The 27,153-nt window shown below is 40.6% G+C and overlaps 1 protein-coding gene across 1 annotated transcript in view; it reads left to right on the forward strand.

The window, feature by feature from the left end:
* Window positions 1–1,397: 1,397 nt before the first annotated feature.
* The window catches only part of MTPAP (mitochondrial poly(A) polymerase), a 37,767-nt gene continuing 12,011 nt past the window's right edge, over window positions 1,398–27,153 (forward strand). Inside the window, 6 exon segments of the mRNA XM_017869699.1 lie at window positions 1,398–1,609; window positions 9,754–9,926; window positions 10,958–11,182; window positions 14,393–14,617; window positions 24,934–24,964; window positions 24,967–25,144. Coding sequence (XP_017725188.1) covers window positions 1,441–1,609; window positions 9,754–9,926; window positions 10,958–11,182; window positions 14,393–14,617; window positions 24,934–24,964; window positions 24,967–25,144 — 1,001 coding nt within the window. The 5' untranslated portion in view covers window positions 1,398–1,440.

Genomic DNA, 27,153 nt, shown 5'->3' on the forward strand with positions numbered 1-27,153 from the left:
CACCTGGCTAATGTTTGTATTTTTAGTAGAGACAGGGTTTCACTATGTTGGCCAGGCTGGTCTCAAATTCCTGACCTTAGGTGATCCTCCCGCCTTGGCCTCCCAAAGTTCTGAGATTACAGGTGTGAGCCATCACACCCAGCCAGCACAGCCAACTTCTAATGAGGCCACCTTAGTTACTTACTGTCTCTGAGCCTCTGTGTTCTCATCCATGAAATGGGTTTAATCACCCGGAGTTGTTGAGATGATTAAAAAAGAAAATAGCTGCAAGGCAATATAGCACTATGCTAACACAGAGCTGGCTAGTTAGTTGCAGTGCTGGTTTGTCCTCTCTCACTTGAGAGGCCCCTCGCTTTCCTTTCGCCTCCAGCAGCAGTGTGTACCCCCGGGGGGCTGCCTTCAGTTGCAGGTTTCTCTGCACTGTTTGGTATGTCCTTTTCCCAGGCACCGGAGCAAGGGCCACGGGTTACGACACAGGTACTGAGGAAGAGCCTTGAATCGAGGGCAGAGCTCTGACTTTAAGCTTTGACTCCCCATGTGTGACCTATAGCCAGTCCTTGTCTGATCTGTGCCTCACTTTCTCATGTTCAAAATGAGAAGACTGAACCAGTCCTCTCCAATGCCTTTCCTATGCCTTTAAGATGAGGTATGTACTTCTCACTTGGAGGAGGGGCTGGCAAAACCACTTGAATTTTAATTTGAATGGAGGCATATTGGCAGAGGTTGTAAAATGTCCTCACATGGTTCAAGGAAAAAGATGATGCCCTGCCTGCTCCTGGTGCCCTTTCAGAGGTTAAAAGCCTTTCCGTTATTTTAACTTTTTTTTTTTGTTTGTTTGTTTTCTGGAGACAGGGTCACGCTCTGTTGCACAGGCTTAAGTGCAATGGCGCGATCTCGGCTCGGTGCAATCTTCGCCTCCCGGGTTCAAGTGATTCTCGTGCCTCAGCCTCCCAAGTAGCTGGGATTACAGACGTGTCATCACGCCCAGCTAATTTTTTTTTTTTTTTTTTTTTGTATTTTTAGTAGACACAAGGTTTCGCCATGTTAGCCAGGCTGGTCTCGAACTCCTGATGTCAGCTGATTCAACCGCCTCAGCCTCCCAAAACGCTGGGATTACAGGCAAGAGCCACTGCGCCCGGACTCTGGCTCTATTTTCATGACGCTATTTACAAGAGTAGATGGCGCGCTCCTTCTGTGGAGCTTTTCATTTGGTAAACTGTATGACTGTGGAAATAAACCATGTCTGAAAGCTCAGGCATCTTCTTTTCGGCCTCAATTTCCTTTCTTCCTCTAAAACCGAACTTCTTTCGCGTAGTTTGACCCTCGAGGCTTCCCATTTCTTTTGCCCCCTCCCCCCCCCCCCCCCCCCCCCCCCCCCCCGCCCCCGCCCCCCCCCCGGGCGCATGCGCGAAAACGCGCTGACCTTTCAGCTTCGCGCTCATGCTTTTAATCATGGCGGTTCCTGGCGTGGGGCTCTTGACCCGTTTGCACCTGTGTGCCCAGAGAAGAACTCGAGTCCAGCGGCATATCGTCAGACTTTTGAGTTGCCCAGGAACTGTGGCCGAAGACCTCAGGAGAGACGAGCAGCCTTCAGGGAGCGTGGAAACAGGTGATGGCGCCGTGGCCTTGGTTTGCTCTGTAGCTCCGTCCCACAGCGGGCGAGGAAGGGGGAAGAGTCCGGGATCACGGGGGAACACGTGGCCTGTGGAAACGGCCGTAGACCCTTTGGCAAGAGAGTGGGGCTGTGTCCTGTCCTCCTCTCCTCTGATCTCTCTAGGGGAACCCAGGGTCGCCGCTGTTGCTGAGGCAGAAGTGAGATGTGTGATATTTTTTCGGGGCGACTCCTGTGTACAGTAATGGAATTGTTTAGACTTCCATGAAATTCAGATCAGGAACCCAGTTTGCTAGCACTTTACAGTTTGACGAAATAGTGTTCCCAATGATAGTAATGCTACACATCTGAGCCAATCGTTGCATCATTTACGTATATTTCTGATTTTGATACATTAAGTTGTTGCTGGAGGCCGAGTTATAGTGTAGCCTGATGAATCAAGAGGATTCTTGGTTCCTAGACATGGGGTTCTGCCTAATAAAGTACTGCCGTTTACTTTATTCTTTTTGGCCATTTTGAACCCAATCAATCTGGTAACAGATGTGAATTCACTACAACAGGCTGTTGTCCCGCGTTCGCTCTACATTTATATGCTTCTTTGTGTATTGAGAAGCCAGTGTTATTGAACCTCTCTTGTGACTCAAGAGCTTGTGTATTCTATTTACAGTTCTTAAAACAATCTTGCAAGAAATGTATCACTGTGTCCATTTTATAGATGTAGAAAATGGCTGAAAGAGGTAAATAGCTTAGGCAAGGTCACTAGCTCAGTTAATTTAGACGTTTAGTTAAATTATTAAACAAAATGTATTGATTTCTATGATTCCTTGGAGCTATTTTTTTCCCTAAAATAAACTGGTGTCTTTATCGGACTGTATAAAAGACTTACGTTGACAGGCAGTGAGAAATCTTTATAAAATATTTAATTGAAATATTGATTGGATTGTATTTAGTGGAAGCTACTTCTGTTGAAAATTTCTAAGTAACGCTGAAAATCTGAGTATGGATTCTGCCAAAAAAGCTATTGTAATTTAACATTTGTATGGGAATTTATATTTGAGAGTGTGTTCATATGCACTTTGATACATAAAACAACCCCGTAGCGTAGGTGTGTAAGAAAATACTGTCATTCCATTTTATAGATGAGAGAACAGGGTAGTCCAACGGTAGCTTAAGTAGTTCAAGCTAAACTCAGCTCTTCGGTGGCAAAAGTAAAAAAAACCTACTCTTTTTTTTTCTTTTCCGGGACGAAGTCTTCCTCTGTCACCCAGGCTGGAGTGCAATGACAAGATCTGGGCTCACCGCAACCTCGGCCTCCCGGGTTCAAGTGATTCTCCTGCCTCAGCCTCCCGAGTAGCTGGGATTACAGGCACGTGGCACCATGCCTGGCTAATTTTTGTGTTTTTAGTAGAGATAGGGTTTCATCATGCCGGCCAGCCTGATCTTGAACTCCAGTACTCAGGTGATCTGCCTGCCTTGACCTCCCAAAGTGCTGGGGTTACAGGCGTGAGCCACCACACCCAGCCAGTAAAACCCACTTCTAATTGCAAGGCTGTACTCTTCATTTACTGTAGCTTTGCTGTTTTTTTTCTTTTTTAAGAAAATTTTCATTTTGTATCTTTAGAATAATATGACTAAATATTCAGGGATTCTTGCAGGAAATAACAAATAACAAAATGCTCATTTGGATGTCTTTACCATTTTAAAAAAGGACAGGTAACTACATCTTATACTCACCTAGAAGCATGCAATTTTATAATTGGAAGGAACCTGGGAAATATCCAATTCAGTTTTTCATTCAGTGTGCAGATTCATTACCAAAACATTCCTAGTAACAGTTTATAGCAATAAGGAACATTGTTTCATAAATCAGTCAATTCCATTTTTGGTTAGGCTCTAATGGTTGAAAAATATTTATAGTGAGCTAAAATCTGTTAATTTCGCATTTCCACATTGTTCAGTTTTGACATAGGTTTCTTGTGAATAGTGGAAAGAGCTGTAGTAGAAAGAGAAAAAGAGTATGTAGTATATTATTCAGGATTCTTTCTGATACAGGTAACATAAAATAACTCAAAATAGCTTAAGTAGAAAAGGGAGACTATACCAATCTGTGTAACCAAACTCCAGAAAAAGACATATAGTATACTTTAAGGTCAATTGGATTGACGTGGTCAGTGTGAGATATTTTCATTTTCCTTAGCTGTTTTTTGGTGGCCTTACAATCTTGGGCTCTTATACATGGGATGTTAATGGTGGGGGTGATGGTCACCAGCAGCTCCACGTTCACATGCTTGCGACTTCCGATTGATCACATGCCCACCCTTTGGATGAAGAGGAGGTATCCAAAATAGTCTGATAATCCCTATCTCATGGGGCGGGGGGTAAGTATGACAGTTCCACAACAACTACGTAGAGTGGTTTTTTACTCGCAGGGGTGTGCTGTTACCAGAACTGTTACCTGAACAGGTTTAGCTGTTGTTTGGATGCCAGCAGCCAAACAAACAACAGCTAAACTGCCGGAGGCTACCCATCTTATTAGGTATTTGACTTTGGGCAGTTTTTTCACCTGCAGTGATACCTACCCTGTCTATCTTAAAAGGTTATTGTGAGTTTCAGAAGAGTGACAGTGCTTGGAAAACTATTAAGAGAAGGTGCTATATATTATGTTTAAAGCCAGTGCTCAGCTCTCAGATTCTTATTAGTTTTTTTTCCCCAGACTGTAAATCCTCTTTTATTTGTAGAAATTGTGTATTAGAGTTTCTAGACTTTTTGTTATTCCTCTCTGGTTGCTGTCTGGCTTGTTAATATCTTTCATATCCATTACGTCCAGAGCAGAACGTATACTCCATATGTGGCCTGATTAGTAAGTAGCAAAGAGGTGCTATTACCCCTTAAATTTGGATTTTTAAAAACATTTGTCTTAATAAGGCCTGAAGTTCTTTATATGAATTCATTCTCTTTCTATCCTCAATCCAGAAGTTAAGACATTCCTTTGATGCATCAAACTTTCAGGCCTCTTTTATAAAACTATGCTAGGTTAGTTTTTCCCCCATTATATACATGCATCTTTATTTTGTTTTTAATTCTAAATACAGGGTGGTATTCTGTCTTTTTTTTTTTTTCTTTCTTTTGAGAAGGAGTCTGTCAGTAGCCCAGGCTGGAGTGCAGTGGTGCTATCTTGGCTCAGTGCAACCTCTGCCTCCAAGCGATAATCCCGCTGGGATTACAGGCGCGGTTACCACACTTGGCTTTTTTGTATTTTTAGTAGAGATGGGATTTCACCATGTTGGCCAGGCTGGTCTCGAACTTCTGACCTCAAGCGATCCACCCTCCCTGGCCTCCCAAAGTGCTGGGATTATAGGCATGAGCCACTGCGCCTGGCCTATTCAGTCCTTTCTTAATGTTAGTTTGTGCTTACCATATTGTATTATCAAGACCATTGCACATTCAATCTGTCATAAAATATTAACACTTATTATTTCTTCCTTTTAATTTGTTATAGATTTGATAAACCTGTGGTGAGGCAATAAATTACCTCAACTTTCTGTTCCTGCCTTCACAACTTTGTCATCGTGTCTACATCATTCTTAACCTACTGTTGTTTAAGGCTTTAGATTCTGCCTTTTTCATCTTCTCAAGCACAATGCTCCATTTTTTTAATGAAACTTTTCTATCTCATTCTCAAATGTAATCCCTGGTCTTTGCCGGCAGTCCACCTGCAGGGATATATTTGCATAAATGTGCAGAGAGACATTGCATACAGATGACATTGCAGTGTTGTTTATAATAGTGAAAAAGTGATAAACCACCTAAATATTTATCAATAGAGATTTGGCTAAACTATGATAAATACATATTTAAGAGTATGTAATTTTTTTTTTTTTTTTTTTTTTTTTTTGAGACGGAGTCTCGCTCTGCCGCCCAGGCTGGAGTGCAGTGGCCAGATCTCAGCTCACTGCAAGCTCCGCCTCCCAGGTTTATGCCATTCTCCTGCCTCAGCCTCCGGAGTAGCTGGGACTACAGGCACCCACCACCTCGCCCGGCTAGTTTTTTGTATTTTTTTAGTAGAGACGGGATTTCACCATGTTAGCCAGGATGGTCTCGATCTCCTGACCTCGTGATCCACCCGTCTCGGCCTCCCAAAGTGCTGGGATTACAGGCTTGAGCCACCGCGCCCGGCAAGAGTATGTAATTTTTTAAAAAAATAAAGTAAATATGTATCTTCTGATATGGGAAAATGTCCCCAGTATATTAAATATCTTACAGCATGTTCCACAGAATATATGGTAAGATTTCAGTTGTGTAAAAGATGTGTATCTATGGATACGAGTGTATATGTTTACATATGCCTTGAAAATGTCTGAAAAGGTAAGTACCACAATTTAATGGTTGGCTGTTAGGGTAAGAGGACTGGGAGAGGATTTATGCTTCTACTTTAGAAAATTCTACACTGTTTGGGTCGGGCGCCATGGCTCACACTTGTAATCCCAGCTCTTTGGGAGGCCAAGGCAGGAGGATCACCTGAGGTCAGGAGTTCAAGATCAGCCGGGCCAACATGGTGAAACCCCTTCTCTACTAAAAATACAAAAATTAGCCTGGTGCAGTGGCATGTGCCTGTAATCCCAGCTACTCAGGAGGCTGAGGCAGGAGAATTGCTTGAACCCCAGAGGCAGAGATTGCGGTGAGCTGAGATCACACCACTGCACTCCAGCCTGGGCAACAGAGCGAAACTCTGTCTGAAAAATAAAAAATAAAAAGAAAAAAGAAAATTCTACACTGTTTGACTTTACTTTTGCAATAAGCAGTTGGACATCAGTTTAGACTCAGTAAAAAATCAGAGACAAGAGTGTGTAGGTGTCAGTCACAACTGAAAAAGTAGTAAGGTGGTCTAGGCAGAGCCTATAGCATAAGAGAAGGAAATAAGGACCACTTGGAGGAAGGACAGTTGGTAGGCTGAGGTCTGATTGAAAAGAATAGCCTCTGTCCTCAATATGGAAGAAAGTATTCTTCCGTATTGTTAAATAAATATAACACTATGAATTACATTCTTTCATAGTTGTTAAAGTAAGTTAATACAGAGGTGGAAGAGATTCTGCCATGGAGAGTCAGAAGTCTTCACAGACCTGAGCAAGATTTGAAGGATAAATGGGAGTTTGCCAGACAGAAAATGAGAAGGTGGGCTTTCCAACTACAAGGAAGAAGACATAGATAGTTCACAGCATGTGATAGTATTGTGTGTGTATAGTACCATATGTGAAAAATGCAACAGAAAGAAATGGTATAAGTGACATGAAAGAGGGGAGATGGGACATGGTGCAAGCACTTTATAGCCATGCTATGGAGTTTAGATGTGATCTTAAAGGCATTTAATCCTTTAATGGGTAATCCATTAAAGGATTTAAGCAGAGAAGCCAAAGAAAAGACTTAAAAAAAAAAGACCATTTTTTAAAGAACATTTTGGCAGTTATGTGGAGGATAGCTTGAGAAAAACAAAACTGGAGTGAATGAGACTAGTTTGGGAGTCAGATTATTGTGATACAGGCCTAAAATAAGAGATTGATGTTAAAGAATTGTCATTGGGAACGGAGGCGAAGGCACATAGTTAAAAGCTGTATTTTCAGGCTTGGTGTGGTGGTGTCATGCCTGTAATTTCAGCACTTTGGGAGTCCAAGGAGGGAGGATTGCTTGAGGTCAAGAGTTCAAGACCAGCCTGACCAACGTGGGGAAACCCCGTCTCTATTAAACATACAAAAATTAGCCGGGCGTGGTGGCGCATACCTGTAATCCCAGCTACTGGGGAGGTTGAGGCACGAGAATCACTTGAACCTGGGAGGCAGAGATTGCAGTTAGCCGGGAGTGTGCCACTGCACTTCAGCCTGAGTGACAGAGGGAGACCTTGTCTCTTTAAAAAAAAAAAAAGATAATAAGATAGTGGGCTTGGAGTATTTCCTTGATCCATCAGTTTCATAGCCTTTTTGAAGAAAATGAGGCTAAAAGTTGCTGCTGATTTCTATCCATCATTTACATTTTCTGTTCTATTTAATTTCTTTGGAATTTTAAGGGTTTTGTTGTTGTTGTTGTTGTTGTTGTTTTAAGACAGAGTCTCCCTCTGTCACCCAGTCTGGAGTGCAATGGTGCAATCCTGGCTCACTGCAACCACCCGGGTTCAAGTGATTCTCCTGTCGCAGCCTCCCAAGTACCTGGGACTACAGGCACACGCCACCACGCCTGGCTAGTTTGGCCAGGCTGGTCTCAACTCACGACCTCAGGTGATCCTCCTACCTCGGCCTCCCAAAGTGCTGGGATTACAGGCGTGAGCCACTGCGTCTGGCCTTGTTAAGGGTATTGATATCAGACTTGGTGGTTTATGATCTCTAGAGTCTACCATTCCAGACTTTTTAAAGAAACACCTGGCCGGGCGCGGTGGCTCAAGCCTGTAATCCCAGCACTTGGGGAGGCCGAGACGGGCGGATCACGAGGTCAGGAGATCAAGACCATCCTGGGTAATACAGTGAAACCCCGTCTCTACTAAAAAATACAAAAAAACTAGCCGGGCGAGGTGGCGGGCGCCTGTAGTCCCAGCTACTAGGGAGGCTGAGGCCGGAGAATGGCGTAAACCCAGGAGGCGGAGCTTGCAGTGAGCTGAGATCTGGCCACTGCACTCCAGCCTGGGCGACAGAGCGAGACTCCGTCTCAAAAAAAAAAAAAAGAAAAGAAACATCTAAAACTACTTAACTGGAAGTTAAAATCTTGGGGGAATTTAGTTGTTAACATTCAGGTTTGCGCTTTAATACTCTCTTAGAACTTGAATAATTTTTTTCTCTCTACGCTTAGTTCATTTGTTGGCTTTCCCATCGTGGCTAGTGGGTTATTAATATTTAATTCTTGACTGTCACAATTCTTGTCTTGATTCCCTGTGATTGTAAAACTCCTGGCCTCTTTCTTTCGTTAGTGAAATTATCAGTGAACTCTTCATGGGCAGCAGCAAGGTTTTAAATTCTTTGATTTCCCTGATACAGAGCACATGATAGTTGGTAACTCATTGTTAATTGTTTGAGCCAGATCAAGACCCTTGAGAAAGAAAAATGCCTTAATAGCTTACTTCAAAACACCAAATTTCCCAACTCATTGTCTTGTTACAATCAGCCTTGTAATAATTTCTTTTAGTCTTTGGAATGTTACAATTTGCACAATTTTGTATGTGCTTATTTGTGTAAGTATTAAATAAGTGATTTTGCTTTCCCGGTTTTGTTTTTAAAGTTTTGTGGAACTCCGTTTTCAGCACTTTGCATCAAGCGTAGTAAATCAAAACAGAGAAAGTGGGCAGTTTTAATAGTAGTCATGGGAGAGTAGCCAAACGAACACTGAAGGTGCAGTAATTCCACCTTATCTGTGTTTCCATTGTCCACAGTTTCAGTTCCTCACAGTCAACCGTGGTCCACAAATAGGTGAGCACAATACAATATGATATTTTGAGAGAGAGAGACCACATTCATATAACTTTTATTGCAGTATATTGTTAGAATTGTTCTATTTCATTATTAGTTGTTGTTAATCTCTCTCTCTCTCTCTTTTTTGAGACAGAGTCTTGCTCTGTTGCCCAGGCTGGAGTGCAGTGGTACAATCTGAGCTCACTGCAATGTCAGCCGCCTGGTTTCAAGTGATTCTCCCGTCTCAGCCTCCCAAGTAGCTGGGACTACAGGCGTGCGCCACCATGCCTGGCTAATTTTTGTGTCTTTAGTACAGATGAGGTTTCACCATGTTGGCCAGGCTGATCTTGAACTCCTGACCTCAGGTGATCCACCCACCTCAGCCTCCCAAAGTTCTGGTATTATAGGCATGAGCCACCAAGCCTGGCCCATTGTTATTAATCGCTTACTGTGCCTAATTTATGTATAGGATAAAACATTGTATATATAGGGCTTGGTAATATCCAAGGTTTTAGGTATTTACGGGCATCTTGGGACATAACCCCTGTGGGTAATGGGGGGACTACTGTAGTATAGTTTAACCCTTATAAAGGAAGAGAAAAAGAATAGGTGAAGTTGGTTTTAGTCATATATAAAGTCTTTAAAACACCTTATCAAAATATTTTAAAATTTTATGTGTGTGCGTGTGGTGGAAATGTTTTGTCTCATTCATAGGCTTTGAAGACAAGATTCCTAGAAAGAGATTCTCTGAGATGCAAAATGAAAGACGAGAACAGGCACAGCGGACTGTTTTAATACATTGTCCAGAGAAAATCAGTGAAAACAAGTTTCTTAAATATTTATCCCAACATGGACCTATTAATAATCATTTCTTCTATGAAAGCTTTGTAAGTATTTGAAAAACAATATAACTTAACATTTATGCTTTTCAAGGGTGGAGGTCTCCATTAGTTGTTTTTTGGTGTTGCCTTTTGCAGTATGGTAGTTAGGTTCTCTTTGATACACTGCACCTTCCTTATCTGGATTTCTTTAATGAGTTTTGTTTTCCATATGAGACTACAAATTCTTATAGCAGTATTTTAGGATTTATAAGTCATTTATGACTGATTTCATTATTTGAATGCTTAATTTTAAGAGACGGAGTCCAACTCTGTTGCCTATGCTGGAGTGTGGTGGCTATTGGCAGGTAGAATCATAGTGCACTACAGCCTTGACTCCTAGGCTCAGGTGATCCTCCTGCCTCTGGAGTAGCTGGGACTATAGTCCTGCACCTCCACGCCCAGCTTGAATACTTTAGAGAGTCCCTTTAACTTGCGGATGAAGGCCAGTGGGAGGGGATCTTTGTTTTGCCTTTGGGTTTTTCTGCTTCATTCTTTTCAGTCTATTCAGCTTCTCATAACTAACATCGTTTTAAGGTTCCTTTTCTTTTCTTTCTTTCTTTTTTTTTTTTTTGAGATAGAGTCACTCTGTTGTTGTCCAGGCTGGAGTGCAGTGGCATGATCTCGGGTCATTGCAACCTCTGTCTCCTGGGTTCAAGTGATTCTTCTGCCTCAGCCTCCCAAGTAACTGGACTTATAGACACCCGCCACCACTTCTAGCTAATTTTTGTATTTTTAGTAGAGTCGGGGTTTCACCATGTTGGCCAGGCTGGTCTCGAACTCCTGACCTCAGGTGATCTGCCCACCTCCACCTCCCAAAGTGCTGGAATTACAGGTGTGAGCCACTGTGCCCGGCCCAGTGTTCCTTTTCTTAATCTACTTAAAGTGAATAAAACTAATGCTGTGTTAGAATCATATCATTTGTAAATTTTAATAACTTGATATTTTGTAGCATTATAATTGTTTTAAAATATGAGCTAAAATGGCATGTTAGATATATTGTGAAATGTGTTCTGTTTTTTCTTATGTTTTTGATATAGGGTCTCTATGCTGTTGTAGAATTTTGCCGAAAGGAAAGTGTAGGTTCACTGCAAAATGGGACTCAAACTCCAAACATGGCCATGGAGACTGCAATTCCATTCAGATCACGTTTCCTCAGTCTGAAGTTGAAAAACCAGACTTCTAAACAGTCATGCATACAGTCGAGTAATCAGTTGCCACCTTCAAACAGGAAGCTCTTTGAATTACTTTGTTATGCAGAAAGTGTAAGTTTTTAGATATACTTCAACTTTGAGAAATATGCATCTTTTTAATGAACAATAAAGATTCGTATAAAATATTCAAGCTACATAATTGTTTAATGGGTATAGATCTTCAGTTTTACAAGGTGAAAAGAGTTACGGAGATGAATCGTGGTGGTGGATGCATAATGAGATGAAAGAGTTTTTCTATTTCTAGCTTTCTAAGAATGTCATCATGCTCAACACATTGAGTAGATGTTGAATTTTGACATTTGAGATTATCTTGATGACTGCCGTATAATCTTGTGATTATATATGGTTTTTCTCCTGATGTCTTTTCTTTCCCCTCCTAATGTCTTAATGTAGTGAATTGTAGATTCACTGTAGATTTCCTCATGTCAAGTCATTCTTGCATTCACAGAATAAACCCTACTTAGTCAAGGTGTATTTTTAAAAATGCATTATTACATTTGTTGTGCTAATATTTGTATTACAATTTTAATATCTCTATAAATAAATGGGATTGTATTTAAAAAATTCAAACTGCAGGATATGTTGAATGAAAAGTGATAGTAATCCTTATCTGCTCCTTCCCCGCCATGCTCCATTTGTGCTCACAGGTAACCACGTTCTTCTGAAGTTTTGGGCCTTTTGAACAATTTAGGTTTTCTTTCTGTTTCCAGCATAATGACATAAAATTGTACATGGTTTTCTGTCAATTTTAAAATGTCTTCTTTCTGATTCTCTCTCTCTCTCTCTCTCTTTTATTTTGAGATGGAGTCTCCCTCTGTTGCCCAGGCTAGAGTGCAGTGGCATGATCTTGGCTCACTGCAACCTCCTCCCTGGTTCAAGCAGTTCTCATGCTTCAGCCACCCGAGTAGCTGGGACTATAGGCACGCACCACCATGCCCAGCTAACTTTTGTATTTTTAGCAGTGACGGGGTTTCACCACTTTGTCCATGCTGGTCTCGAACTCCTGACCTCAGGTGATCTGCCCACTTCGGCCTCCCAAAGTGCTGGAATTACAGGCGTGAGCCAGCATGCCAGGCCCAAGATTCTGTCTCTTTTCTCTGTTCAAATATTGTTTGTATTTGTCTTGGTGGGTTTTTTTTTGTTTTTTGTTTTTGTTTTTTTAGACAGACTCTTGTTCTGTCGCCCAGGCTGGAGTGCAGTGGCATGATCTCAGCTCACTTAAAACTCTGCCTCCCAGGTTCACGCCATTCTCCTGCCTCAGCTTCCCAAGTAGCTGGGTCTACAGGTGCTCGCCACCATGCCTGGCTAATTTTTTGTATTTTTAGTAGAGATGGGATTGCACTGTGTTAGCCAGGATGGTCTCGATCTCCCGACCTCGTGATCTACCCGCCTCGGCCTCCCAAAGTGCTGGGATTACAGGCGTGAGCCACCGCGCCCACCTGTCTTGGTGTTTCTTACTCAGACTTGCCAGACCTTGCTAGTCTTTCCAAAGAATCAACTCATGGCTTTATTTATCAAAATACTATTTTCAAGGTTTACTTTTCTAATAAGAAAATTTTTGCTTCTAGTCTATTTCCTTTTCTTTTATTATTATTATTATTATTGAGACAGAGTTTCACTCTTGTTGCCCAGGCTGGAGTGCAGTGGCATGATCTTGGCTCACTGCAACCTCCACCTCCCAGGTTCAAGCGATTCTCCTGCCTCAGCCTCCCAAGTAGCAGGGATTACAAGCATGTGCCACCACAACTGGCTCATTTTTTGTGTTTTTAGTAGATTCAGGGTTTCACTATGTTGGCCAGGCTGGTCTCGAACTTCTGATCGCATGTGATCTGCCTGTCTTGGCCTCCCAAAGTGCTGAGATGATAGGCATGAGCCACCAAGCCTGGTCTCTTTTATTATTTTTGAATTGAATGCTTAGTTCAGTTATTTTATTTTGTTTTGTTTTGTTTTATTTTATTTTATTGTGTTTTATTTTATTTTATTTGATACGGAGTCTTGCCCTCTTGCCCAGGCTGGAGTGCAGTGGCGCAATCTCAGCTCACTATAGCCTCAAACTCCTGGACTCAAGTGTCCCTCCCACCTCAGCTTCCTGAGTAGCTGGGACTACAGATGCATTCCACCACGCCCAGCTAGTTTTTGAATTTTTTTTGGTAGAGTCAGGGTTTCATCATGTTGCCCAGGTTGGTCTCAAACTCCTGAGCTCAAGCAATCCTCTCACCTTGGCCTCCCAGTGGATTATAGGTGTGAGCTACTGTGCCCAGCCAGTTGATATTTTCAATGTTGGTTTCAAGTAAGAGCATTTGAAGCTTTTTTTTTACTTCAGATACTCCAGTACACAGTTTCAGTATGTGATCATTTTAATGCCAGTCTTCTAGTGGATAGACAGGATTGTTATTCTGAGAAACTGAGAGGTCTTGGGCCTTCATTACTTGAATATTTCTAGTTTTTCTTGCCCTTTAACATTGATCTTTCATCCCCTTGGGTTTAAAATGTCTAACATGTGGTTTTAACCTCTTCTGGAGTACTTTACTGCTTTCATTTTCTTAAAACAATACTTTATACTCATTGCTTACAAAGTTTTAATTCTAGCCAACTTTTATTTTGCTAGTGGCATTCCTCAGAGCTTTTTAAAAATTTTAAAATATTATATAATTTATTTCTTTAATGAAATAGAGACGAGGTCCTGCTGTGTTGCTCAGGCTAGTCTCAAACTCTTGGCCTCATGTGATCCGCCTCAGCCTCCCAAAGTATTGGGATTACAGGCATGAACCACTGCGCCTGGCATCCTCAGTGGTTTTTTGAGTATTTTTTTTAATCCACTTTTAAGACTGAGCAAGAAAATGTTGCATATTTCTATCTTTTTGAGACAGAGTCTTGCTGTCGTTGCCCAGGCTGGAGTGCAGTGGTGCGTTCTTGGCCCACCACAACCTTTGCCTCCTGGGTTCAAGCGATTCTCCTGCCTCAGCCTCCTGAGTAGCTGGGATTACAGGCATGTGCCACCACACCCGGCTTATTTTATATTTTTAGTAGAGATTGGGTTTCTCCATGTTGGTCAGGCTGGTCGCGAACTTCCGGCCTCAGGTGATCCACCCGCTTCAGCCTCCCGGAGTGCTGGGATTACAGGTGTGAGCCACCGTGCCAGGCTTTGCATATTTCTAGGTTAGGTCTCCAAAGCCACCAAATCTTTCAAAGTAAACTGGTAACTCTTTTAGATGACCTGTACTTTTTCTCTATTTTGTTGGTTTTGTTTCGGCTAGCTAGATAGACGATCAGCTGAACACTCTCTTGAAGGAGTTCCAGCTAACAGAGGAGAACACTAAGCTCCGATATCTCACCTGTTCTCTTATTGAAGACATAGCCGCCGCATATTTTCCGGACTGCGTAGTCAGACCCTTTGGCTCCTCAGTCAACACTTTCGGGAAGTTAGGATGTGATTTGGACATGTTTTTGGATCTAGATGAAACCCGAAACCTCAGCACTCACAAGGTAAGGGTATTTCTCTTGACCACTATAATCATTTAAAGTTAAGAAAGTAGAAAAAGAAAGATCTTTGAACTTAATAAAATAAAACTGTTGATTTCTAAACTTATTAAACATTGTGGTTAAAGAATAAGGTATATTTGTTATTGATTCTTTGGAATTGTAAAGTCTTTCTTTGTGTTGTTCTATGTGATAATTTTTGTGAATATTCTGTACACATGCAATCAGAGAGTTCATTTCAAGGGTTCGGAAATTTTTCAGTTAGCTCAAAGTTGCCTATTTTGTTATTCAAATTATGTATCTTAACTACTTTTTTCTTTTTAACCTTGTGATCTAGTTACTGAGATGTTTTCCCATCTCATGATTCTTGGTTTTGTTTATTTCTTTTTAAAAATCTTTTGATTTTTGTTTTATCCAAAGGCTATATTAGCTACATATAGGTACATGATTATTATATTTCCTTATTGGATTGTTTTATTATATCCCTCACACCTGCTTTTTTCATCACTATGCTTTTGTCTTAAGTTCTATTTTATTTGTTAATGTGGCCGCTTGATATTTGTCTCACATGTCTTGTGTTTCTTTATTTTCAACCTTTATATATGTTATTTTAGTTTGGGTGTATCTCTTATAAATAGCAGTATGCTTTTGCTCCAGGCTATCAGTCTTTGAGTTCAATATGTTTATTGTTACTACTGATCATTCTTTTTTTTTTTTTTTTTTTTTTGAGACGGAGTCTTGCTCTGTCACCCGGGTTGGAGTGCTGTGGCCGGATCTCAGCTCACTGCAAGCTCCGCCTCCCGGGTTCACGCCATTCTCCTGCCTCAGCCTCCCACTACTGATCATTCTTAGGCTGATTTCTCCTGTTTTATTTTTTATTTCCTATTTTCTGTGCTTTTGCTTTTCACTTTCTTTTTTTTTTTTTTTTTTTTTCTGAGGCAGAGTCTCGCTCTGTTGCCCAGGCTGGAGTGCAGTGGTGCAATGTGGGTTCACTGCAACCTCCGCCTCCCGGGTTCAAGTGATTGTCCTGCCTCAGCCTCCTGAGTAGCTGGGATTACAGGTGCCTGCTACCACGCCCAGCTGATTTTTGTAGTTTTTTAGTAGAGATGGGGTTTTACGTCCTTGGTCAGGCTGGTTTCGAACTCCTGACCTCAGGTGATCTACCCCCCTCGGCCTCCTAAAGTGCTGGGATTGCAGGCATGAACCACCATGCCCAGCAGCTTTTCACTTTCTTTCTTCCTTTTATTAGATTACTCCTACTTTATTCCTGCACTTCCTTCTTACCCCTTTTTTTTCTCTTGCAAGTTTGGATATTATTTCTTCCATTTATGTTCTCTTTAGCGTGCATGTCTAACAGGGTAAAAGTAACCAGTATCTCTTCCATCCTCCCAAACAATGTAAAGGATGCCTTAATTTAATTACACTGTTGAAAAAGCTATTTATTTTTATTTTATTTTGTTTTTATTATTATACTTTAAGTTCTAGGGTACAACATCTGCACAAGGTGCAGGTTTGTTACATATGTATACATGTGCCATGTTGGTGTGCTGTACCCATTAACTCGTCATTTACATTAGATACATCTCCCAATGCTATCCCTCCCACCTCCCTCCACTGCACAACAGGCCCCGGTGTGTGATGTTTCCCTTCCTGTGTCCAAGTGTTCTCATTGTTCAATTCCCACCTGTGAGTGAGAACATGTGGTGTTTGGTTTTCTGTCCTTGCAATAGTTTGCTTAGAATGATGGTTTCCAGCTTCATCCATGTCCCTACAAAGGACATGAACTCATCCTATTTTTATTTTTATTTTTTTGTTGGAGACAGAGTCTCTTGCTCTGTCACACAGGCTGGAGTACAGTGATGTGATCTCAGCGCACTGCAACTTCCGCCTCCCGGGTTCAAAAAATTCTCCTGTCTCAGCCTCCCAAGTAGCTGGGACAGCAGGCAGATCCCACCATGCCCGGCTAATTTTTGTGTTTTAGTAGAGACAGGGATTCACCGTATTGGTCAGGCTGGTCTTGAACTCCTGACCTCAGGTGATCCACCCACCTCAGCCTCCCAAAGTGCTGGGTTTATAGGTGTGACTCACCACACCCAGCCAAGGCTATGTGTTTTTATACAATGTTTACTTTCTATGGCTCTATCTTTCCTTACGTCTTTCAAACTAGTAATGAACATCAGTCTTTATGTGGATGTCCAGTTGATACTTCAGGCAATGTTTTGAAACAGCTTGTGTTCATCTTCCTACAAATGTGCTAAGTTCTTAAAACAGTTCTGTATGTTTCACATGTTAATTAGTGGCATTTTAGCTTTGCCAACCATCTTTTAATTCTGCTTCTAAGTTGTTATCTTTTGTATTCATAGTTTCACAATCCCTCATAAACTCTCACTTAGATTATTATAACTACATTCTGTTTCCACTTATTCCTTTTGTCATGCCTTGGTATTTTAACCTTCAGTCTTTGTTGGAGTTACCTTCACTCACAGTTTGAATTTTCCCACAAACTTAGAATGCTTCTTTTCTTTAGCATAGTATTGAAATCCTCTGTCTCTTAATTAATTTTAGTCATCATTTCTCATTATATATTGTTACATAGCCAATTTTCCAACCACATTGTTTTTGTTTTTCTTTTTTTTGAGACAGAGCTTTGCTCTGTCACCCAGGCTGGAGTGCAGTGGCATGATCGTGGCCCACTGCAATCTCTACCTCCTGGGTTTAAGCAATTCTCCTGCCTCAGCCTCATGTAGCTGGGACTTCAGGCGCCTGCCACCGCTCTCAGCTAATTTTTGTATTTTTAATAGAGATGGGGTTTCGCCATGTTGGCCAGGCTGGTCTGGAACTCCTGACTTCAGGTGATCCACACACATTGGCCTCCCAAAGTGCTGGGATTACAGGCTTGAGCCACCATGCCTGGTGCCAACCACATTGTTTAATTACCATTTCCAGTAATAGAAGACGCTTGTAAATATCATAATGATCAAACAGTTGTTCTGTGCCTTCACTCAGGAGTGCACCTTCCCTCCATTCCCCAACTGTCACTCTTAACACAGCTTTCAAGGTCTGGTTCTAATTCTACCTTCTTGAAACCACCCTTGATTTTTTTCTCCACTCTAGCCAAAAGTAATCACTCCTTTTTTGTAGTATCTTGCTGGTATTTCTATCTGTCTTCAAATTTCTTCTGTCATGTTTAGTGAGTAGCTGATGTGTATGTCTCCCACTATATCATAAACTTGGGCAGATAGGAATCATGTCTGTTCATATACTTATTCCACAGTACTGTGTACTTAATTTACTCACCATATGCTTATTGAATTGAAACTAGCCAGCAGTAGGAAAGAGATAAAAATTAAATGGGTCAGTTTTTATTATTATTATTATTATTATTATTATTATTACTATACTATTTTGAGATGAGGTCTCACTCTTTCGCCCAGGCTTGGGTACAATGGCCTGATCTCAGCTCGCTGCAACCTCTGTCTCCTGGGCTCAAGCAATTCTCCTGCCTCACCCTTCTGAGTAATTGGAACTACAGGCTTACACCGCTGCTCCCAGCTAATTTTTTTTTAGAGATAGTGTTTCACCATGTTGCCCAGGGTGGTCTCGAACTCCTGAGTTCAGGTGGTCCACCCACCTTGGCTTCCCCAAGTGTTGGGATCACAGGGATTATAGGCATGAGCCACCGCACCCGGCCTGGATCAGTTTTATTAAGACTAGCATATACTTGAAAATGTATTAAGTTCCTGGCAGGGACACTTAAATTACTTTAGGCTGTCTTAAATAAAGGACTATAACTGAATAATTAAGGAGCATAATAGTGTGTTGTAATGGTTTAAAAAGCCTGGGTTCTGGCACCAAGCTGCAGAATTTTAATTCTATTTACTAGTAATATGATCCTGGGTAAGTTATTTACTTTCTCTCTGCCTCAATTGTCCTAACTATAAAATTGGAATGGTGTTATAGCACATATCTCATATAGTGTTTGAGAGGATTTATTGAGTTAGTATGTGTGAAGCATTTTGAACAGTGCTTATGGCACATAGTAAGTGTTCAAATGTTGACCACCATCAGCAGCAATTTAATTTTACTGTTATGTAAGTGGGAAGCAAAATTTTTTCTTTGGTGGAAATGGGGAGGAGTTAGAAACTTTCTTCTTCTTTTTTTAAATTTATTTTTAATTTTTTTTTTTGTTGACATGGGGTTTCACCACGGTACCCAGGATAGTTTCGAATACCTGGGCTAATGATCCTCCTGCCTCAGCCTCCCAAAGTGCTGAGATTATAGGTGTGAGCCACTGCACCTGGCCTAGAAACTTTTAGTTGAGTCTTACTCTTAGATTTCTGAGGTATAGAGGTATTTAGAAAAAGATGTTTTAAAGACAGTGCTCCAGTCTTACTAAACAATTTGGCATTTTGGGTTGGGCACAGTGGCTCAAGCCTGTAATCCTAGCACTTTGGGAGGCCAAGGTGGGTGGATCACCTGAGGTCAGGAGTTCGAGACCAGCCTGGCCAATGTGGTGAAACCCTGTCTCTACTAAAAATACAAAAACTGGGCGTGGTGGCGGGCGTCTGTAATCCCAGATACTCAGGAGGCTGAGGCAGGAGAATTGCTTGAACCCAGGGTGGACAGAGGTTGTGGTGAGCCGAGATCACACCATCTCACTCCAGCCTGGGCGAAAGAGCAAGACTCTGTCACACACACACAAAAATAACCAGAATTTGGCATTTTGTGTGTTGGTTTAAATTAGGAAGGTGTTGTTCTAAACATGCATGTGCTTATTTAAGGTTTTTTTGGAAATATGTTTTGTTCAAGATTATAATAGCTTTGCTAGTAAAATATTAAAAATAAAATACAATTAAAAAATATAAGCACCTTACATTCATCAGATTCATTAAAACTTCTTTGACTGCTTTCTGCATTCATGAGCTCTTCTCTTACCTTTTGGTTCTTTGGTATCTTTTCGCACTACACCTTGCTTTATAATTCTTTGTGTGTGTGTTTTATTCCTCAACTCAATCTGAGGGGAGTTAGGAAGAGTGTGTTAGACTTTTTTGCATGTCTTATGGCACTATGTATGATATCCTATGCACAATAGGGACTGAAATTATTTGCTAATGAATAAACGAAAGTTACTTACGGCTGGGCATGGTGGCTCACGCCTGTAATCCCAGCACTTTGGGAAAAGGCCAAGGTGGGCGGATATGAGGTCAGGAGTTCAAGGCCAACCTGGCCAACATGGTGAAACCCCGTCTCCACAAAAATACGAAAATTAGCCGGGCATGATGGCGGGCGCCTGTAATCCCAGCTGTTCGGGAGGCTGAGGGCAGGAGAATCGCTTGAATCCGGGAGGCGGAGGTTGTAGTGAGCCGAGATTGTGCCACTACACTCCAGCCTGGGCGACAGAGCAAGACTCCATCTCAAAAAAAAGAAAGGAAAAGAAAAGAAGGAAAGTTATCTGCTAACTGAAATGGTAATTTTAATGTTCATAAATTTTTTAGTGTGTAAATGTTGCTTACATGTGAAATATGTCACCTGACATATCACAAAGATTATGTTAGCACAAAATCCTAAACTAAAATCTGCCTTTGCTCTTTCCTTCAGTGTTGCTTTTTCTTACAGGGTTCTGTATCTTAGAGGACTTAGGTAATAAAAGAAAGAATCGAATGGCTAAGTCTTGAGTGCTGCTTTCTGTTATCTGAATGATTGCTGTGGACAGTGTGCCGAACTTTTGTTTTTTCTTTGTTAGATGATTTGCTAATAGATAGATAGTGCTATAGGAATAGCACATATTAATAGGAGTTGCTTATGGATCTGTCTCTGAAGAGTTTTTCTAGTTTTTATTTAATAGAGGACAGTCATTTTTTTGAGAATATCTTTCCTTTGCTCATAATAAGTATAATTTTCATCTAAATTTTCCCTAAAAGCAGTGTTTTATTTCTGTACTGAGTCCACTGTGATTCTTCCTGGCTTGCATTTTTAGTCAGATTAGGCTTGGTGATGCTTTGGTAACAACCCATGTATCTCACAGATCTCAGTGGCTTAACACATCACCTGTTTCTCTGTGGCTGAGGTTATATGTCACAGCAGGTCAGCGGGGCACTCTGGACATTATAGTAGTTCAAGCACCCAGGCTGACCAGTGTTTCATCTCCACCTGCACACCATCACTGAACAGTGGAAAGGCAAGGTGAAGAATTGAGCATTGACTCTTGAAGTTTCTGCCTGGAAGTGATACTTAAAACCCTGCGCACATTTCACTGGCCAAAGCAAATCACATGACTTTGATTAACCTTAGAGGGGCAAGAACATGAAATCTTCCAAATGCCAAGAAAGGTGATACAGAACATTTGGTGAGCAACTTCAATAACTACCACACTCCTGCTCATGGTTCACAGTTCACCAGTTTCCTGCACCCAGTTCCATGATTCAGAGCTGTTTTTTCTTGTCATTTTCACTTCTGTTACCTCAAGGATTTTATTCTCTCATTTATAGTACTTAATTTAAAAAATCTCTATCACCTTTCTTCTGAGTGATTCTAATCCTTCTGTTGCTTCTGAGATTGAGTCCACCATGACTCCTCCTGGTGTAGTCTAATACTGCTTTCTCACTTGACCTCCTTTTGCCTTCCTGACCCCAAACCTGTCTTTGCTTTTGTTTGAGTCCTATTCCTAACATAAATTGTGTGTGTTTGTATTTTAAAATAGAATGGAGAGGGAAATAGGTTATGAAGGTAAATTATAACAAGATGGCTGAGGAAGAATCTTGAAATTTTAATTTTTTAAAGGAAATTTATTTTAGTCCTTTTAATATAAAATAAATGACAAATCAATAGAGAAAATACCACGTTTATTTGTAGGAATTGTATACAGTGATTTATTTAATCTGTTTTTTTTCTGATTATAAAGTGATAGATACAGAAATATATAACGTAAGTATCTCTGATGGTCCCACTGCCTCCAGAGATAACCCGGTGAATAATTTAATATATTCTGGATTTTTTTCCTTTGTGTATATAAATTTTTTTTTAAAGAAAAAACCCAGAACATAATCTTTACAGATAGTAACTTTATCTATACAAATTATAACTTCATTTTTTTTCCCCCATTAGTAGTATCTTGGCAGTTTAATCTACTGTATCACCCTCAGTGGCTGCAAAATACTCCATTGAATGGATGTACCATAATTTATTTAGTACTCTTTTTGTTAGATAATGAGGGTGGTATCTTTTTTTTTTCGTCTTTCAGTGAAAGTGCCAAATCCTAGGCACTGGACCACTAGGGAACTTTTCCCCTCTTTATTGCCAACTGTATGTTAGTGAATATTCTTTGATTATATATAACAGAAATAACACGATCTAGCTTAAACAAATAAAGAAGTAGAGGAGGCATCATAGAACCCAGGACCAGGAATATGGATGAGTCTTAAGAAAAGACTAGAAGTAAGAAGTGTAAACCATCAAGAACCCAGGAAGTGGCCGGGCCCAGTGCTTCATGCCTGTAATCATAGCACTTTGGGAGGGTGCAGCGGGAGGATCACTTGAGCTTAGGAGTTCGAGATCAGCCTGGGCAGCATAGGTTGGGCGAGACCACATCTCTACTAAAAATAAAAAAATTAGCCAGGTGTGGTGGTGTGTACCTGTAGTTCCAGCTACTCTGAAGGTTGAGGCTGGAGGATTGCTTGAGTCTAGGAGGTTGAGGCTGCAGTGAGCTATGGTTGCACCACTGTACTCCAGCCTGGGTGGCAGAGTGATACCTTCTTTTTTTTCCTTTGGATTCTCACTCTGTCACCCAGTCTGGAGTGCAGGGGCACAATCTCGGCTTACTGCAACTTTGACCTCCTGCGTTCAAGCTATTCTCCTGCTTCAGCCTCCCGAGTAACTGGGACTACAGGCATGCACCATCACACCTGGCTAATTTTTTTGTATTTTTAGTAGAGACGAGGTTTCACCATGTTGGCCAGACTGATCTGAAACTCGTGACCTCAAGTAATCCACCTGCCTCAGCCTCCCAAAGTGTTGGGACTACAGCCACCACAGGCAGCCTATGATACCCTGTTTCATAAACAACAACAAAACAACCTAGGATGTGTTCTGTTTCTGTCTACATGTTTTTGCTTCATTTATTGCTTTCTCTCTGTCCTTAACTCCTTCCTCCCCACCCCCACTGATTTCTTTTCATGCTTGATTTCATTTCTTTTTATGGCTGCCCCAAAGCTTCTGAGTTAGATATTTTAGCCACATGGTTGCTTCTGAACTTTAATTCCAGTTCCCAGTAACCAGTTCCCAGAAGAGACCCCCAAATGAATGTGGGGTGCACTCCTACAGTGCTTAGATCAGCTGTCTTTGCCCAGTCCATTCAGCCAGAATGAAGGGGGTAGATGTCCATGATAAACATTGTTGCAGCCTTCATCCTTTTAGGAGGAATGAATTCTAGAAGAGGGAATAGTAGTTGATAGGGAACCTTATTAAACTAGATAAAGCTCCCAAAAGGTGTGTACCACATGACTGGTACTGCAGTAAGTGAACATCTTTGTGAATTGGCTCATTTATGCAGGTATTCCTTTGACATAATTTCTAACCATTTTAATAGTTAGCCAGTGTATACAAGTTTCAGTAGATATGGACAAGTTCTTTAAGAAGTATGTCCGTTGTTTACACGCCCATCAACAGTGTATACATGTTTTCCCATACCCGTTAGTTCTGGTCACCAACCTGTTTGTCTTTGCTGGGCTGAAAAATAAAAAATCTAATTGCTGTTTTAATTTCTATTTAGTTTCTAGAAAACGTGTACAACTTTTACTATGGCTTTTAGCCATTTTATTTTTTCTGTTTTTTTTTTTTTTTGGTTTTTTTGCCCATTTTTAGAATTTGATGGGTTCCTCCTTTCATTTGCCTAAAACTGTCGTAAATTCCCAGTTTGTATGACATGTGTTATTTGTTTTGTCCTTTAGTAGTAATGTGTGCGTTGCCTTAAGTTGGTTTTAATTTTTTATGCAGTCATATTACTTCTTTTGTGTCATGCTTACAGAATCCTTCGCTACTCTAAGATTGTAAAAGCATTCACTCATTGTCTTGTAGTGCTTTACTGATGCACGTTTTACATTTTAGTCTTTGATCCATGTTTAATTTACTTCAGTTTTGTTTTTTTTGAGATGGAGTCTCACTCTGTTGCCCAAGCTGGAGTGCAGTGGTGTGATCTCAACTCACTGCAACCGCCCACCTTGCGGGTTCCAGTGATTCTCCTGCCTTAACCTCCTGAGTAGCTTGGTTTACAGGTGCGTGCCACCATGCCTGGCTAGTTTTTGTATTGTTAGTAGAGACAGGGTTTCACCATGTTGGCCAGGCTGGTCTTTAACTCCTGACCTCAAGTTAATCTTCCTGTTTCTGCCTCCCAAAGTGCTGGGATTGCACGCGTGAGCCACTGTGCTCAGTGAATTTACTTGAGTTTTAGTAATTTATTTGTTTATTTATTTTTGAAATGGAGTCTCATTCAGTTGCCCAGGCTGGAGTGCAGTGGTGTGATCTTGGCTCATTGCAACCTCCACTTCCCAGGTTCAAGTGATTCTCCTGCCTCAACCTCCCAAGTAGCTGGGATTATAGGTGTCCGCCACCACACTCAGCTAATTTTTTTTGTATTTTTGATAGGGACAGGGTTTCACCATGTTGGCCAGGCTGGTTTTCAACTCCTGACCTCAAGTGATCCACTCGTCTTGGCCTCCCAAAGTGCTAGGGTTATAGGCGTGAGCCATTGCACCCGGCGAGTTTTTGTATTAAAGGATCTGGTTTATTTTTTTTGATGGCCACTTAACTCATTTGTTGAAGAGGAATTTTCACCTAGTAATTTGCAGCCTTAAATATTAAATTCCTATATACAAGCCTATTTATACTGCCTGGTCTCTTTTCTTCTACTGATATGCTATTCTTGTGCCTGTATTTAACTACTACTGTGGGTTTATAGCATAGATTAAAATATAATGGCCAACTAGGAAGGGGCAAGTATATGTTTACTGAATTTATAGAGTGAATGGTTCTATGCATAATATTACTTTATGATTCATACACTGTAGTTCATAAGTTAATTACAAAAACCAGTGATTGTTCAAGTTAGTGCTTCGTATTTCTCTATATTCTGGAGAAACAAAAGGCAACTGGGGATCTTTTAAGTTTGCTTTGGGCTGTGATTTCTTGAAGCGTTTTTGTTTTGTGAGTTGTTTTTTTCTTACTTTGTTTTGCTTTGCCAGCAATGATTTAGAGCATCCTTTTACAAAAGCTTATTTAAAAATTGTTTTTTACCAAAAGCTCCTATTTAGAAATGTGTTTATTTTCAGACCTCAGGAAATTTTCTGATGGAATTTCAAGTGAAAATGTTCCTTCAGAAAGAATTGCAACTCAGAAGATCCTGTCTGTGATAGGAGAGTGCCTTGACCACTTCGGCCCTGGTTGTGTGGGTGTGCAAAAAATATTAAATGCTCGGTGTCCACTCGTGAGGTTCTCACACCAGGCCTCTGGATTTCAGTGTGATTTGACTACGAACAATAAGTATGATCTCTTATGTTTATTATTTTAAATATGAATATTCTAATGTAATGGCTTGGTTTTTCTCATACAGAAACAGTGGCGTTGTAATCTTAAACATGCTTGAATAATAATTTTTTAAAAATTTGAACACTTGGATTGAAAAGTAAAAAATCTTTTATATTATACCTGTTGATAATTTGGTGTTCCTAAACGGTGCTAGGATATTGTGTTAAAATGTTCACGTATCTAACCTCTGAGAAGAAATGTATTTCATTATTCTTACTTGTGGAGACAGGTAGTGTGTAGTGTGAAAGATGCCTACTTTTTAGAACAAATTTCTGATGGCAAAAAAAGAAAAAAGTAAAATAAGAAAGAAAGATGCCTATGTATAGTACAAGTCTTCTAAGAATACTTAGAAAATAAAATAACAACTTGAAGTTGACCTTTGAATTGCCTCCAGATATATAGTCAACTTTGTGTACTAGACATATGTCCTCTTTACTTCGGTCCAAAAGTGGTTGGAAGAGCTTAAGACTGGATGGCTTTTGTTCATCCTATATGTATTGTATTATCCTAGTGATTTGTTTGCTTAAAAAAGTGGGATGGGAATAAGTTCTTTTGTACTGATGACTTTCCTGGACTTACAACAGGGAAAATTTCTTTATTTCATTTTTTTATTATTATTGCTATTGAGACGGAGTCTTGCTCTGTTGCCTAGGCTGGAGTGCAGTGTGGCTCGTGATCTTGGCTCACTGCAACCTCCACCTCCCGGGTTCAAGTGATTCTTGTGCGGTTTCACCCTGTTGGCCAGGCTGGTCTCGAACTCCTGACCTGAAGTGATCCGCCTGCCTTGGCCTCCTAGAGTGCTGGGATTATAGGCGTGAGCCACTGAGCCTGGCCCACAGTAGGGAAAATTTCTTAATTGAGAAGTTTATTTCTTAACTTCTCATTGCATGAGTTCATTTTCACTATGTTATTTGTTAGATAAATAATCATTACTGAAAATAGATTCAGAAAATCAAAACTAGAGCAGTTTTGGTTAAACTCGAATCTTTACCAACAAACCAATCCTAAGTACCTGTGGATTTCTCTCAAGTAAAACTCATGGAGTAAAGTCTGTGATTTCTTGCCAAACTTTAATATAAAAATATAATACTGTACTTTCTATCATTATTATATTTTCTTTATAGTATGTAAAATAGGACAAAATGGCATTTATCTTTCTAATTATGTTATTTTCTTTATATCAGATACCTTATACTTTTGATATATATTTTTAGCTTAATTTAGCTTCATTTTCATACATAAAACACTTAATCACCATGAAGTTCTAAGTTGCTGTTTCTTCTTTTTATTTATTTATTTATTTTTTTGAGACATAGTCTTGTTCTATCGCATAGGCTAGAGTGCAGTGCCAGGATCTTGGCTCACTGCCATGCAACCTCCGCCTCCCAGGTTCAAACAATTCTCCTGCCTCAGCCTTCCAAGCTGGGATTACAGGCACATGCGATCATGCTGGTGTATTTTTGTAGAGACAGGGTTTCATCATGTTGGCCAGGCTGGTCTTGAACTCCAGACCTCAGGTGGTCCGCCCACCTCGGCCTCCCAAGTGCCGGATTACAGGCATGAGCCACCACGCCTGGCCTTTTTTCTTCTATTCTTTTTAAACTCAGGATGTAAATGCCATTTTAGAGACAGTTTTAACTTGATGCTGTTAAATTATTTTTTGTACCATGTGTTGGTTCTTGGAGAAATTACAAGACACGTTTTGATCAGTAGGAACTTAATATTTTTAATTTAATTTAATTCTATTTTTACTTTTTTAGAGACAGTCTCTCACTCTGTTGCCCAGGCTGAAGTGCAGTGGTGTGATCATAGCTCACTGTAGCCTCGAACTCTTGGGCTCAAACAATCCTCCTTTCTCAGCCTCCCATGTAGCTAGGATTACAGGTGCATGCCACCACGCCTATTTTTTTTAATTAAATTTTTTAAATTTTTTCTTTTATATATATATATTTTATTTTTATAGA

The sequence above is a fragment of the Rhinopithecus bieti genome, unplaced genomic scaffold (genome assembly GCF_001698545.2).
Source record: "Rhinopithecus bieti isolate Rb0 unplaced genomic scaffold, ASM169854v2 scaffold_758, whole genome shotgun sequence".
NCBI lineage: Eukaryota > Metazoa > Chordata > Mammalia > Primates > Cercopithecidae > Rhinopithecus > Rhinopithecus bieti.